Source organism: Phyllopteryx taeniolatus, chromosome 3 (genome assembly GCF_024500385.1).
Source record: "Phyllopteryx taeniolatus isolate TA_2022b chromosome 3, UOR_Ptae_1.2, whole genome shotgun sequence".
NCBI lineage: Eukaryota > Metazoa > Chordata > Actinopteri > Syngnathiformes > Syngnathidae > Phyllopteryx > Phyllopteryx taeniolatus.
The window spans coordinates 31,009,237-31,024,349 of record NC_084504.1 but is presented as its reverse complement, the minus strand read 5'-3'; the positions used below and the strand labels follow the sequence as shown (position 1 = coordinate 31,024,349).

The following is a 15,113-nucleotide window of genomic DNA, read 5'->3' as shown; positions in this document are numbered from 1 at the left end:
AAAAAAGACACTGCTGCAGTGCAAAATTCAGGCAAGGAGGAAAAGAGGGATTCCTGCTCGGCTTTATGTGCAATGCTCAAGGCTGGAAAGAGAACTGACAAAGACACCTAATTATAGACTAGACTTGCAATGACAACAGTCAGTTTGATAGGATTTGCATATTAATCTGAAAATTTAAATGTAGCATTTTGGACTGTTAGCCTGCTTTCAATAGACTAAAACCGCTGTTGCAACCGCTATTGCAATGAAATTCTGTGTTGTTACAAGGAATGCGGGAGGAAGTCTTGAGTACCTGGAGAAAATGCAGACTCCACACAGGAAGACCAGAGCTGAGATAAACCCACTCGAACCTCGGAACTGTGAGGCAAACGTGCTGACCGCTAGTGCGATGTGCTGCTCATACAAGTCAATCCAATTAGACAATTTTCCACAGTGGTGGGCAGTGGCATTTGGTAAATGGGTCTTCAGTTGGGATATACCAGAGATGCCACCACTATCACATCGCAATTATAGAACTCATCAATTCTCTACAAAAATGCAGTACAACGGCACACAACCGTATTTTATCTGGAACAGTTCAGAACCAATATTTATCTAACGACAAATCCCTCTCAGGTGAATATGATATCTGATTGGTTAAAGAAACAGTCCCTTTGATAGCATAATTTAAATTACACTGGCCAGCATAAGGCCCTGAGCAGATAAGACGTGAGGACAAATAAAGACTGAAATATGATTGGACAAAATGAACATCCTCATACATGTGCTGGAAGGAGTGCAGCCATGAGAAATGCTAAGAAATGAAGGGAATAATAAATATGATTAGGGAAACCTTGCAGATAGTTGGAGTTTGAGCAGAAGATTAATCAATGAATCAGTCAAACCCTATCTACAACCAGAAAAGCATCATTGAGCTCAAAATGTTATTTTACAAGCGCGAGCTGGCCAGCAAAGGCAGCCAAAGACAGTTACAACACTAGTAAAAACATTCCAACCAGCAAAAAACACAACCGGTTCAGATTACAGGCAAGTTATCAGTTACTGTCCAAGGGGGCTGCTTTCATAGTCTTTTAAAATAGCTTTAAATTCTCCTATCATAACTAGTCTTGGCAGTTTTAGGCACTTTTGTAGCTCGTTCCAGGCCAATGGATCAGCATAGTTCGATTCCCATTCTGGAGACATCCAACTGAAGGGCATTTTGAGATTAAAGGGCATGCTCGTTCTGCTTCAAGCACAAAAAGACACTTAACAGCTTCAAACCAAGTTTGTCTATGAGTGACTTTTAATGTTCGGTTTCTCAACGACTGTGATGCTTAAGTACTTGTAAAACGCGACCATTTCGATCTCTTCTGCAATCAATAATTTGAGGAAAATCTACTGAAAGTCTCATTATCTGAGAACAGAATATACTTTGATTTGTCAGCATTTAAGGTCTGGGTGAACAATATCAAAGGCAGATGACAGGCAACAACTCCACAACACAAGGGGATGAGCAGTAAATGACCGTGTCATCGGCAAAGAAATGGTGAATAACATTTGACAGGATGTTACAAAGGTCATTTACATGAAGTGGAAAAAAGTAGAGGTCCCAGCACTGAACCTTGCGGGACACCCTTCAGTATAGGGAGGAAAGAGGATGAAAAACTAGCTGACTGGACACAGTGAGACATACAGCCTGCCCAGAAAAATATAGGTCACTGCTTCTGATAATGTTTAGGCCAGCAGAGGCCATGCATGCTGACCCCCCGACTTCTCACCTCAGATTTTCCAGTCGTACATCACTCTTACAAAGAATAAATATTGCATTGTACACCAACCATAACAGTCATGATTGCAAAGTTGGCCCAAAGTTAAATAGTTGTTTAGTGTTACTTGATAAGACTAACACTTGACCATGTGGTCCGCAGTGCATGCTGGGAGGAGCTCGTTGGCCTTGGAAACATGGCGTCGCACTGACAGCTGGGACTCTCATGACCGTCTTCAGGCACTAACTCAGCGGCTGGGCCGTACACGGAGCTGCCTGGGGCGTCATTTTTCTCACGGCAAAAATTTGCGCTGACAGATGCCCTATCTGTCCCGAGCCGACTGAGGTTGTAAAGGCGTGGCGCTATAACGGTTTTCGTGCAGGCGTCACGCCCACTCTGCTCGGTAACGTTAGCGAGTCGACGCCGCACGGTTAGCTAGCTAGCTGCGCGTGTAGCTAGCCGCGGCAGACGGCAGACGGCAGACAGCAGCCGCCGCCAGCACGGACGGGAAAGGAGCAGACATGCGATGTGAGCGGGACCCGCCATCGCTCTCTTTCCAGCGCCTGGCTGCCGTCCGCTAGCTCGTAGCCGAGCGCGGCGCGTTCTGTCCGACACCGTCGTCAACCGGGACGGGCTCGGGCTCGGGCTCGCCAACAGCATTTTGTTATTGTACAGCAGCGGGGGCCAGGGCGTTTTCTGTCATTCTGCCACTGAATTTTTAATGTTCGACCCCTTCGGCATCACTGTCGGAGGAGAGAGCGATGGGCTCCGGGCCTGCGGACTCATCCCAGTGGCTTTCGGTGAAGGAGGAAACCATTTTTCTCCACGATGGACTCATTCGGGTCACGGATCTGGCCGAACTCCCCAGTGAAATTGGAGTGTCGGAGCAGGGCGACACCGAGCAGGAGGTGAGTCGAGTCACACGCCCGTGACGCCTTGTCTTTTGTACGTGTTCGTAAAGGGAACCTTGTCGTATGACAGCGGTGGCCTTTGGCTCAGTTTCCTATGCAGAATGTGTTTGGACTGTCTGCGGCAACACACCCTCGATGATAACGAGAGCGCTAACGTTTGCAACTTTCCCTGCCCTGCTTGTTATCGACCTTCTGTCAAGCTGCTTGTCGCTGTGCGCGCTTGTGCTTCCGGTAGCTTCTTTCACAATAAACTTATTGGAAACAACCATTTTTACAAAATGTATTTTTAGTGGAACCGACTCACGTATTGAATCGTACAACATTTTCACTATGCATTTGTAGTAAAAGTACGAACATCCGATTTGCACTGATCATGATTTGCTATTTTTAGTTTCGTGTATATAGAGACATATTGGTTGAGTCCAGACTATACAAAACCCAACAGAACTCTCATTCTGTTAGATGTCATTCAAGTTTCGGGATAAGGTACTAAACAGCTCCTCAATCTGCCATGAACCTCACCACCCAAAAGTTTTTCCATAATGCATCTGAGATCCGAAAGACATATGCAAATGAAGAAGCATCAAAGAGGGTATTCTGAAAAACGTGATCAAAATATTTATCGAAGAGGTCATATCGTTCAAGAAATGCAATGTGCTGAAATCTTTATTGTGTCCCACAATTCTTCAAATTAATCAATCACAGTTCTGTGATGAAATGGGTAAGGTATATTTTGTATATACAGTATGGACGTACGGCGCTCATAATGAATGACACGTCAACAGATTTGCTGATTTTTAGAATCAACATATGGCAGACAAAATACTCCCACAAATCGGGCTGTTGATAGAAAATGCGATTTGTCAGAGTGCACATGAAACAACAATGTTTGTTGGTGGGCTGATGTACAACATAAGACTGCCTGCACAAGTTGAGGTTTGTTTTTCGCATTAAATGGCGGTTCAGCCTGAGTGATCTCGGAAGCATCATAATCATACCAGTTCCAAACAGGCTTACAAAGTGTTATACAATCATGTTCCTTCATCTCCACATTAGAATGAAGCCACTATTATGATATAATTTGGCACTTCTCCATTAGAGATGCAGGTATCCATATAGGAGATCCCCTTCTTAATCAGGTTTTAGCAATACTGTCCTTCTTGTCACCAAAAAGTGTAAGTCTTTCCTCACAGTTTGTCGTCTGTATTGTATTCATACTTTGTGTTGTTCTCCATTGTCCCCCATTTCTGCTCAGCCATTCATTACCGTTTTGGATGGTGTTGTGAGGCTGACTACATTCCATCGAGACGCAGCAGTATTTCTGGGAACAAGGCACAGAGGGCCCAAGCTCCAGTTAAAGATTTTTTACCGTAACATTAGTAGGGTTAGTGAAATGTAATCAATACAAATTGTGCCCGCTAAAGGCTATAATAGTTTTTTCCCTAGTCCTTCGTTCGTAGGCCTCACGTTCTAATCAATATCTGAAATGCTGCTTAAGTGCACATCAAGCACGTTGTTTGACTTTGCTGTGTCTGACCATTATTTTCTAGAGCAAAGAACTACAATATAGACATGAGCGTTGAGTGTTTCCCTTGATTGTTTTCAAAATGTCCTTTTTTTAGGGAAAATACTTTAATTGACATCCAGGTGGCAACTAAGGTGTTTCCTCTTTGAGGCCCTTTTGCTTCTGAACTGTGCCTTATCATATTCATCCCGCTTTTTGTAATGTGATTTTGTGTGAAATAATTAGCTTTTTATTTTTTCCCCATCCTCCACCACCGTCCTTCATTCTAGATTCTGACATTTGAGACGAAGAACCCGGTCGAGCTGGCCGAGCGTCTCCGTGCAGTCTGTGGAAATCAGAGTAACGCTTATGCCCGCCTGCTGGAGTACCGACTCAATGCTTTGCGCGGCCTGTGGGGGGCACAGCGGCAGCTGGCCCTGGAGGAACAACAGGAGCGAGAAGGGTCTGGGGGTGCTGATGAGGAGACCTTGGCCTTGCTCAAAAGACAAGGTCTGCTCCAGCAGCCCGAGCAGGCTCCCTTTACCTCCCGTGTCGGCCTTCTGCTGGTCTTCCCCCTTCTACAGTCGCAGACCCGCAGCGACCCGGCGCTCTGCGGCGTCACGGCGGAGGTCCTGCTGGCATGTCTCCGGGACTGCCAGCCGCTCAGCCTCAGCAAGGAGCCTGCCGACTGCCTGAATGGCCTGGAGGGGCTGCTCTGCTCCTGGCTGGAAGATGGTGCTCAGGACTGCGTCCACACTCAAAGTGCGACTCAGATGCAGATTCTCCGCACGCTCAGACATAGAGAAAACGCTGCTGCTGCCCTGGTTGCACTTGCCTGTGCTAGGTAAGACACAAGAGAGATACAATACCGAACAACTTTTTTTGTTTTATTTTGCTGTCACACCCTCACAGAGTTCCTGTCAGCAGCACGTGTGTATGGTGCTCGAGAAATATTATTGGGATAATTAGACTGAAACCAGACTATTAAGACACGCCCACGTATGACTGAAATCAAACCAAGTTGAATTTCTCAAAGTTAAGCTAACACGCTTGATTAATGGGTTTAGACAGTCATCAACAATTGTACTGGACCACTGACTACACAATGTCACGGAAAGCATACCAGAACGCCTGAACTTTATTTGGGGTCCATCAGATGCATTTTAAATGGTGGCAGGTGTGTGCCGACTACCATTTAACGCGTTTGAACGTGATTGGTTAATTCTGAATGCAGCCACAGCCCCAGTTAGAAGAGGGTGTGCACACTTGTGCTACCACATTATCTTAGTTGATTGTTTTTAGTTCCTGGTGTGGTACAGTTTATACAATAGTGGAAAAAGTTTAAAATGCTTCACCTTGGGCTCCTTTTTATATTGCAAAAAACCCCAAAACCTGGCATTTGAATATGGGTGTGTAGACTTTTCACATTCACTGTTTCTTCATGGTTAATGTTTGTTTGATTCATTAACTGCGCATGTGTACTGGGACAACGCGATCCGATTTAATGTCTTATAGGCAAACCGTCGTACCTCGACTAACTGTATGTAAACATTCTGGCTGGCTGCATGATTTTGAAAGGAGATTTAATGAGTACCGTAGGTTTTGCACAGCTTTGCTGATGTACTGAGAGCTACTTTAAGAAGTCGTTCCTGTTTCTGACAAATGATGACTGTTTACGTTTTTTGTATAAATGGCATGTCCTTTGCCTGTCCTCGTAACAATTATGAAGAGGTATTCACAGAGGTGTTTGTCGCAGTATTTATTTGGATGTAACGTCAGGTTCTGTTGCAATGACCTCGCTACCGTCACTGTGTAGTCCGAGTACTTCCTTTTTGAAGAAAATCTCATCGGTTTGATGTCATTTATCATTTAATTTGTCAGGACCTGAGATATGAGGCCCTATGGGCCTGTGTACTGTAAACTTTAAACTTATCAGTTTCCTACAAGGTGCTTTATATCGCAGTCTGTCGTGTCTGTGACACTTTTGTGTGCGTCAGTTGGACCGCTGCTTCTGCTGGTGACAACTGATCTTGACTTGTCAAAACCAGAACCCTCTACTTTTTGTTTAGTCTTTATTGGGACCGGCAGCTCTTTGTTGTCAGGAACCATCCAGCCCTATTGGTAAATTTAACATTTGGAAGGTTTAAGTACCAACATAGAAATGAAAGCTCTACGGTAGTCACATGCTTGCTTGTCATTAACATGAGGCGATCGCGTTGTTGTTGAGTTGGACAATTGTAACTTATTTGTAATTATATTGGCCACAATGACTTTGTAATTGGTGTTATTATCTGTAAATTCATTCTCTTCTCGGTGCACAGATATTTGCTGTGAATACAGATTGCTTCATTACGAGTTCCAGTTTAGATGTGTCACAGCATTAAATGCACAAGTGGATTGCTCGTTACACTCTGCAGCATTACATGTTGTGATATATCAACATTAGCCACCAATATGTCTCATTGCAATGGAAAAGTGACTCATTGTGAAATTAAACACGGTGATGATGATGAATATTAGACAAACTTGACAATATGCACTTACTTTTTTGCTCTTTGGAATAATCTCCTTAACTGTTTTCCAGAGGATCTCTGAAGACCTTCATCCACACAGTTCACCTACTGCAGAAACAGTCGGATCTGGGCCAGCTCCCAGTGTCAGATGTCCTGTACAGGTGAGGCCTTGTTGTCGATTCACCTGGTAATCGACTGTATGAGCGACTTTCCCTCCGTGAAGGTAACCTTCATTCCGGCTTCAGGCTTTTACTCTTGGAAGGAGGGCCGGGCTCGTCGTCATGCCTGCTGGGGGGGAAACACAGTGTGTCCTGGGGTTTTGAGGATATGTTACCGACACCTGACAACTCTGCTGGAGGAGCTGAAAATAAAGGTGAAGACCCGATTTAATTAAGGATTCTTCTTCTTATTATTACATTTTTTTTTGTTTTTTTAACCTAATGCACAACAATTGAACATGGCTATGAGAAGACATTCAGTGGTATGGTAAAACTAAAAAAATGTATGTTCAGCAGGATGTTAAGGGTGAAATATAGACAAGACAGTGATGACTCACAAAGAAATCGATCTGTTGACTTCACAAAACGATAGAAGTTGATCAGGGGTGTATATCCATAGCAACAGTTTTGCATTTACTTGAAAACCTAACACTGGATCAGTATGAAGTCTATTTTACCTGCATCTCTAATGACAAATCAAATCAGTCTAAAGCAACTTGGAGCTAGCATTGTTGTTTTGATCCCTGTTTTTATACCAACTGTACATCCTTTCCCACCTTGTAATTCTTTTTTTTGTCCCGTTTCTCACAGACACCGACCTTGGGCGCTGTCTGGCCACAGATGGACTTTATCTGTACACCACCAACTCCTCTGGGAGAGGGCTCAGTAAGCTCGGCTCTGGCTTACATGGAACGCTGAGGTAATACAACACTTGCCTTTATTCTACAGCGTCCTTTTAAAAAGAAAAAAAAAAAAAAAAGTTAGTTAATGCATCATGTGGTTGGTTTGAATTTACATCGATATATTCAGTGCATTCAGAATTGCACTCACACAATGTCAAACACACCTCTTAATCAATTAATGAATTAATCAGTGCTTGGACTAGACTGTGGTACTTCCGTCTAAATCTTAAGTCATCATTTTTGGACCATACAGAATAGTGACCTCAACCCCATCACATACTGGATGAGCTAAAATAGGCCTGCTTGTCAGACATCTCTTTGACTTCACACATTTTCATCTGGATGAAGGAAGGCCCACAGATATTATCCAAAATATAAAAAAAAGGTCTTTCCAGAACTCTAATCCTCTTTAGTTTCCTATTGCTGGGATAATGGCCAGGTGCCCCCATACTTTGGTAAATGTAATGTATATTCTGGTTTTGTAGACTTACATCATGTTTCTGTTTTCATCATTCCAGCCTTTCAAAAATCTATTTTCTAAAATATGCATTTGCAGCAATGAGATGCTTTGTGGCAAATCATGAAACTGCGCCTTTCGGAAAGATGCGATTCAGGTGCAAAAATAAAAGCTCCGCATGTGTTTATGTAGGGGATTTGTTTACTGTCGAAATGAGGAGCTGGAACCTGGTTGGGTGGTGTACAGCAGTGGTCGCCTTCTCCACCGCCCTTCTGCCTTTGATGCCAAGGCTCATCAGCTGTGCCAGGTCATTGACCCCTTCACGTTACAGGTACTGCTGCATTGAATCGGCCAAGATGAGAGCTGGGAATAGGGTTGATGTAATAGAGTTATAGCTTCACCCAGCTACATGAAGAAAACCAGAATTAACATGCATCTCTTGTTCGTGCTGCCGTTTTTAGGTGTGCCAGATTGTCCCCATGCCAGCCCAACACTTTCCAGTGGGCAGCAGCATGACTACACTGCATCTCTGCTCCGATGGAATCTACTTATACTGGGTGTGGTCTCCAGCTAGTCTCAACGAAAAGACCCAGAAAGGCCACTCTGTCTTCATGGATGTCTTTCACCTTTCTGTGAGTCATTTGGCTGCAATGTTTAGTAATTGCAGCAGGCGATATCAGAGATCTTAAGTGTTTGATGGGTTCTCCACTTGTATCCATGCTGCAGACACAGACAGGGCTGTGTGTTGCAGACATCTTGCAGGAGAGAGTTATTCTGACTCGTAAAGAAGGCGAGTCTTCCAAGTGCTTGAATGAGCTTCTTTTGAGTCGAATGTCTCGCTTCCGGGCCTCACATTCTGCCACATTGGCTGCTCTCACAGGCTCTACCATCACCAACACTGTCAAAGAGGAGCAGTCTGGTAATCAATCAGTTGAACATCCAAAAGCCAGTTAATCCCTATGCTTGAATAAAAAAAAAAAAAATCTTTAATCATATATCTCTTGGGGTTTTCCATCTCCACAGCTGTCAACACAAGCTGCGGACTTCCTCTGAAGACTCTGAGGAAGACCCCAATGTATGTGTGTGGAACGTACTTAGTGTTGCTGGTCCCAGCTCCCGGTGTATCTGGGAGCTCTGCGACACGCTCGCTCTTTGGTGGCACCAGCAGCCTGTCCTCTCTGAAAAGTAACAGCACATAGACACTGTCACTGTCACTGATATTTTTAGGCTAGTGCCTCAGTTAAAGGTTTGGTGCTTTCCACGAAAGGGTCCTCTTTGTTATTTCAGTATTAGCCTCGAGTTTAGTCTTCAACCTTGCCGACGGCCAGTTCAGCAGCCGCGCTGACCTCATTGACGCTCCTGGCAGTTCTCTTGGCAGAGGAGCCCAGGTGGCAGGACTGGGTGAGCACTACTTTTGTACCAAATGAGTGTTGGAAATAACGCAACTTCTAGCACACTCTCTACTGCGGAGCTCACTGCTATTTTATCGTGTGGCCTTTTAGGAGCATGTTATGATGCACTGAACAACTTGATCTGGACCTGCTCTAGTGATTACATAGATCAGTGGTGTAACCCGGGGAATCAGGCCTTTCATCATGTGTGCCATAGGCTGGGTGTGAGCCATGTCATAAAAGAATCCAAAGGTTGGAAAATGGCATTATATTATTGTTGATTGCGTTAGTTGATCATAAATCTCCTGTACTTTTTTTAATGTTCTGCCTTTTTTTCACAGACGAAATGGTGGACACAAGTGAGGTGATCAACCAGCTACTTCATCATGTGGGTGCCATGTGTGTCCACCAGCTGAACCTGCTAGCAGCCAGCAGTAACAGCCTCCCCCTGGGCGCCCTACTGGGCAAGCAACACCCGATCGAGGCCAGTCACTTTAGCAGCATCTGCGACATCATGGAGAAGGCCATGGTCAACGGAGATACCAGCGTCATCCGCTGTATTTTGGTAGTGTTCCAGGTTAGTTTTTTTTTGTTATGCCTCTTTCACACTTTAATTGCCCCCTTTCTTTATTTAATGTTTGAAAGTTATGTTTTGTACACGGTTTGTTTTCTCCAGGTTGTTTTTAGGTTCTTCAATTCTCAGTCGGAGCAGAACAGAGAGAGTGTGCGTAGGGCAGGCCTGCTCTTGTGGCAGCTGCTAATGGCTCCAGTGGATCAAATAGGGGCTGAGATTCAAAGAGAGGTGTGCCTGGCCATCAGGTAAATGTGATTGTGTTTCAAATATTATATACTCCCTCTACTAACATTAAAAAATACATGCGTTTAAAGCCATTTCATTTTCTCTGCAGCTCAGGCCTGAATACTTTGTATCAGGGGGAGGCTGAACTCAACAAATTGCTGAAACTTGTTCTAAGTGAAGGTGCTTAAATGAGATGATTAAAATAAGTGAAAATCCCAATGCCCTTTCCAAGTAAATATTTTTGTGTTTGTGTGATTCACAGGAGAAAGGAACAGTGGGCTGTCTCAGCTTCGGGATGTCATCCTCACCAATATGGCGGACCAGCTGCAGAAAAACAGGTTTGGAAGTGAAGAAGATGACCACTATAGGTCAGTGGTGACCGTGCAAACATCTGGTACCTTCTGACCTTTTTTCATGTCCTTTGAAATTCGTTCTTCTCGCTCTCTTTCATACAGGCTGAGTGATGACCTACTACATTGCATCCTCAAGACCGTAGTTCGGGAATCCTGCCTTCTCGTTACCAAATGTCAGACAGTCGCTCGAGATGACTTCCAGAAGCTGCTCTCCACAGTGCCAGTATGCTCATTACAACCTACGCAAGGATCACCTGCTTTGCTACGCTGTGCTGATAGCAGTCTGAGATTTCTCTTCTTCCCTGTAGGTGGTCTCTCCTTGTCTGCGCTACCTCATGGCTGTTCAGAACCACCTTGTCAGTAACACAGTTCTTATCCGTCCAGAAGATAGCGACGACAGTGATAGCTCCCTACAGGGGGAAACAATCAAGGTACAGGTAAACATCCCTTTTAAATACCCATCCTCTCCTAATGGAATTTTCTTCCGTGACATTCACTGCAGCGTTATCAGTTAGGGATGCTGAGTTGTATTTGCAAATACGTTTGAATGAGAACAGTGTAAACAATATGCTATCATATAACTCTGGTTGTGTTATTTTACGGTTGTGTGCTTTACCTGTAGAGATTGCAGTAAAGCTATAAAGCATTACATGCAAGCAATATGGTGAATGGCAATTTTGGAAGCAGAGTTACCGAAGTGTGGGCCTTTTCTCTGTGGTGTCCTCAGGAGCTTCAAGGTAGCATTCTCTCCTTAGCAACCAAGATCCTGGTGGGATGTGATGAGGCACTGGAGACTCTGCAGCAGGTGACAACAGCTCTCATTAACAGTGAGATCCCAGACAAGGAAACCAGGTGAGGTTTTTTTTTTTTCTTTAATACTCAATAATTAATCCTGTATTTCATTAAACGGAAGAAACCGGCCTTTAAAATTGGCACCATGTCCTGTGAAATCACTTAAAATCACAATGCCTTTCTAACAAAAACATGTTGAAGTACAGGAGTTAGTGTTTTAGAATGAATCTGCATTTTGTTGTCACCGCTGTAGTGCTCACCTGGCTAGTGTGCAGATTCATCCCTTGCTCACGTTTTCCAAAGGTTGAAAGGTCTGGAGCAGGTAACTAAGGCTACCATGCTGGGGCACTTGCTGCCAGTGTTGCTGACTTCTCTGATGCACCCCAACCTGCAAACCCTCACGCTAGCTGATGCACTCATGCCTCAGTTAGTGCAGCTGGTTTTATACACCAGTCAGGTTTGTAAATGTTTGTGTTCAATCAAAATTCAAATCTGAAGCAGAATGATACTGATGATGATAGTCTCCTTTTCCTTTTCCTTCCAGACTGCTCTGTTATTAAAGACTCAGTCTCCACTTTTCTCAGAGGAGCCCCTTTTGGGGTGCTGTGCGGGGCAGGGGATGAAACCCTGCGCTGCTGATGACAAGTATGTTCTATAGAGGGCCACCAAAATCCTATTACTTGGAATATATCTGAGTTTTTAGTACCAGTCGGTGCATCAGCTCATAGATCTATTTTAGAAAATCCCTATCCTTTTCTTCTAGAATTCTTGATGAACGTGAGGAGCCAGGATTCTTGACAGGACTAAAGATCCCTGCCCCTTGGGCTGCTGGAAAGACAGTGGAGACTGTGCATCCTGTGCGAGACAACTATAAATTCAAGGAGACTGTGCACATTCCGGGGGCTCGCTGTTTGTACCTTCGCTTTGATTCCCGATGCTCTTCGCAATATGACTATGATAAGGTGTTCATTAAACAACACTTTTACAAAGTACAGTTACATTTGTTGTCATATTTTGCCAGCTGTTGTGCTATTAACAATGTATTCTTTTTTTTTTTTTTTTCTTAGCTGGTTATTTATGCCGGTCCCAACGCCAATAGCCGTAAAGTAACCGAATATGGAGGAAACACTCTGGGATATGGCAGTCGCAGTGTTTTGGGGACAGGGTGGCCCAAAGATCTCGTCAAGGTAATAGAAGCTGTGGGCGAAAGATACAATGTGAACTATCCTCAGTTGTAGTGTTTACCGCATAAATCCTCATACATGCGTCCTTTTTTTTTTTTTAGGTTGAAGGTGATATAGTGACCTTCTCATTTGAAATGAGAAGTGGACGAGAGCACAACACCCCTGATAAAGCCATGTGGGGCTTTTCTTGTACTGTCAGAGCTCAGGTAAAAGACAGTAACATTGGCATGTTGTTAGAATCCTTACATGTGTTGATTTAATTTATATTTGTTTCAATGTATTATATTCGCTGTAATCCCTCAAGGGGAAATTCAAACTCACACGCTGCTGTATGTATTTTTGTGTTGCACGCCGCACACAACCGAATCACACACATGCAGACATCCAAGGAGAGATGTCAGAGTGAAAGGTCCACGCAAACAATGCTGCACTTCATGAGCTGGGGGGTGGGGATGGTGCCTTGCCCAAGTCCACCTCGACAGTAGCCAGGAAGCAGACTAGTATCCCTCGAACAGCTAGTTGCTATTGTTAATTTGTCCGTTGCAGGATTTGAATCGTAAACCTCCTCCAAAGTCCCAAGTCCTTACAGGTGAGCTATTGTCACCCCATGACTTGTACAATGATATTTCTTTTGTTGATGTCATCTTTTCAGGAGTCATCTGAGGATGTCTCTGGAGGCCTCCCTTTCCTGGCAGACCTAGCACTTGGCCTGTCAGTGCTAGCTTGCTCAATGCTGCGCATTCTGTATAATGGGCCAGAGGTGACGAGAGAGGAGGACGCCTGCCATGATTTGCTCTGCTCAAAGCTCCTGCAAAGGTGACGCATCAGATGACGCTACAACATTTAGATTCTTATTTTGTACTATATTTATTACCTGGGCTAGTGAAATGTATTTGAGCATAACAATAAAGTATGTGACTTTCAACCACAGTATACTATGCTGCCATCCATATCTATAAGGAGAAGGTGTGTGTCAAAATTAGAATGCAGAATGTTGACTTTTTCCTCAGGTGTCAGTGGCAGGTGGAAGCAAACGGCGCACTCTCTCCTGCTCTCACTCCAAGCCCTTCACCTCTGCCGCTAACCATCGAGGAGGACCGGGAATTTACCTACCCTGCCGATGTGCTAATCCCGCCTCCAGGTTTTACATCCGGCGCCTACTTCGACTTGCCACGCATACGCCTCCCTCCAGGCATCATGGGAAGGTTGCGAGAGGTGTCTGGAAGAGCTCGCCCGCAGTTTCGTCCCAGCATTAAGTGAGAGCTGTTAACATGCTTTATATTATTTGTAGTACATTTTACATTAGATATTGTACTCTTGTCATTAACATAACGATGTAACACCCAACTATTTCATTCCTGAAAGAGAGGTGATCCGGCCAGATGTCATGGAGGAGGTTATAGTGTCATGTGTCATAAAGCATCTCAGTTTAGTGGATGGCCTGCAGTCACTTGTCAACTACCAGTACCGTGAAGAGCACGCAGAAGAGTTTGACCTGGTCTGTAAGATCATGGCAGAGACCTTCAAGAAGATAAATGCAATGGAGCGTCAACTGCAGGTAAGCATTTTTTTTTTTAAGAGGGGGGGGGGGCGGGGAGTAATATACTTTTGATGTTCGATATCCAAGTATGAACAAGATGCCGCATGTTTTACTTTTTAATGTGATGTGAATCTCAGTGTTTACTGTCAATACTACATATCTTAAATTACAAATGATAACAACATTTTATTCCATTGTGATTTTAACATTAATATGACAAAAGGTTAACAAACCAAGTCCCAACAACGTTTGAAAATTTACGTTTTAATGGAGATTACTGACAAGCTATTTTAGAGGGCATGGTGTTCAAAATGATGAGACTACAGTGCTGTGAAAAAGTATTGGCCCCCTTCAAAAATTCTTATATTTTTGCATAGTTTCCCTACTTTAGCGTTTAAGATCATCAAACAAATGTAATGATGAATATAACCCAAGTGAACTTAAAATGTTGTTTTGAAATGGTGATTTCATTAATTAAGGAAAAAAACTATTCAAGGTTACCTGGCCCGTGTGAAAAAGTAATTACACTGTTAAATCATGAATTAATTGTGACTAATAACAATTTTGGGTTAATTTTCACTGATCACACCCAAGCCTGATTATCTCCAGATCTGTTCAATCAGGAAATCACTTCAACAGAATCTGTCCTGACAAAATCAAGTCAGACAAAAGATCTAAAAATGCTGCAATAAAAGGACACAATCCAAAGAAATTCCAGAACAGTTGATAATCTATCATCTGTCAGTCTGGGAAGGGTTACAAATCCATTTCTAAAGCTTTAGGATTCCAGCGAACCATAGGGAGGAGCGCCATTATCCTCACAATGAGAAAACATGGAACAGTGGTGAACCTTCCCAAGAGTGGCCGGCCTATAAAGATTACACCAAGAGAACAGCAATGACTCATCCAGGAGGCCACAAAGGAACTCATGACAACCTCGAAAGAACTGAAGGCCTCCCTTGCCTAAGTTAAGGTCAGTGTTCATGACACAACAATAAAGAAGAGAATGGGCAAAAATGGCAT

General features: G+C 43.8%; 1 protein-coding gene across 4 annotated transcripts in view; it reads left to right on the top strand.

Moving 5' to 3' along the window:
- Positions 1–1,918: 1,918 nt before the first annotated feature.
- LOC133475557 (probable E3 ubiquitin-protein ligase HECTD4) overlaps positions 1,919–15,113 on the top strand; it is a 35,555-nt gene continuing 22,360 nt past the window's right edge. For 2 of the 4 annotated variants that reach the window (XM_061768560.1, XM_061768564.1), the window contains exons 1-26: positions 1,919–2,653; positions 4,451–5,004; positions 6,745–6,834; positions 6,919–7,046; positions 7,483–7,591; positions 8,224–8,362; positions 8,493–8,663; positions 8,758–8,950; positions 9,055–9,216; positions 9,319–9,432; positions 9,534–9,674; positions 9,764–9,999; positions 10,099–10,241; positions 10,331–10,401; positions 10,484–10,589; positions 10,677–10,797; positions 10,883–11,011; positions 11,302–11,426; positions 11,670–11,823; positions 11,911–12,011; positions 12,130–12,328; positions 12,434–12,553; positions 12,652–12,756; positions 13,203–13,366; positions 13,561–13,806; positions 13,916–14,108. In XM_061768560.1, the coding sequence (XP_061624544.1) occupies positions 2,507–2,653; positions 4,451–5,004; positions 6,745–6,834; positions 6,919–7,046; positions 7,483–7,591; positions 8,224–8,362; positions 8,493–8,663; positions 8,758–8,950; positions 9,055–9,216; positions 9,319–9,432; positions 9,534–9,674; positions 9,764–9,999; positions 10,099–10,241; positions 10,331–10,401; positions 10,484–10,589; positions 10,677–10,797; positions 10,883–11,011; positions 11,302–11,426; positions 11,670–11,823; positions 11,911–12,011; positions 12,130–12,328; positions 12,434–12,553; positions 12,652–12,756; positions 13,203–13,366; positions 13,561–13,806; positions 13,916–14,108 (4,161 nt within the window). In that variant the 5' untranslated portion in view covers positions 1,919–2,506. The remainder of the gene's footprint in view (positions 2,654–4,450; positions 5,005–6,744; positions 6,835–6,918; positions 7,047–7,482; positions 7,592–8,223; positions 8,363–8,492; positions 8,664–8,757; positions 8,951–9,054; positions 9,217–9,318; positions 9,433–9,533; positions 9,675–9,763; positions 10,000–10,098; positions 10,242–10,330; positions 10,402–10,483; positions 10,590–10,676; positions 10,798–10,882; positions 11,012–11,301; positions 11,427–11,669; positions 11,824–11,910; positions 12,012–12,129; positions 12,329–12,433; positions 12,554–12,651; positions 12,757–13,202; positions 13,367–13,560; positions 13,807–13,915; positions 14,109–15,113) is intronic. The other 2 variants (XM_061768563.1, XM_061768561.1) reach the window with 2 other exon arrangements.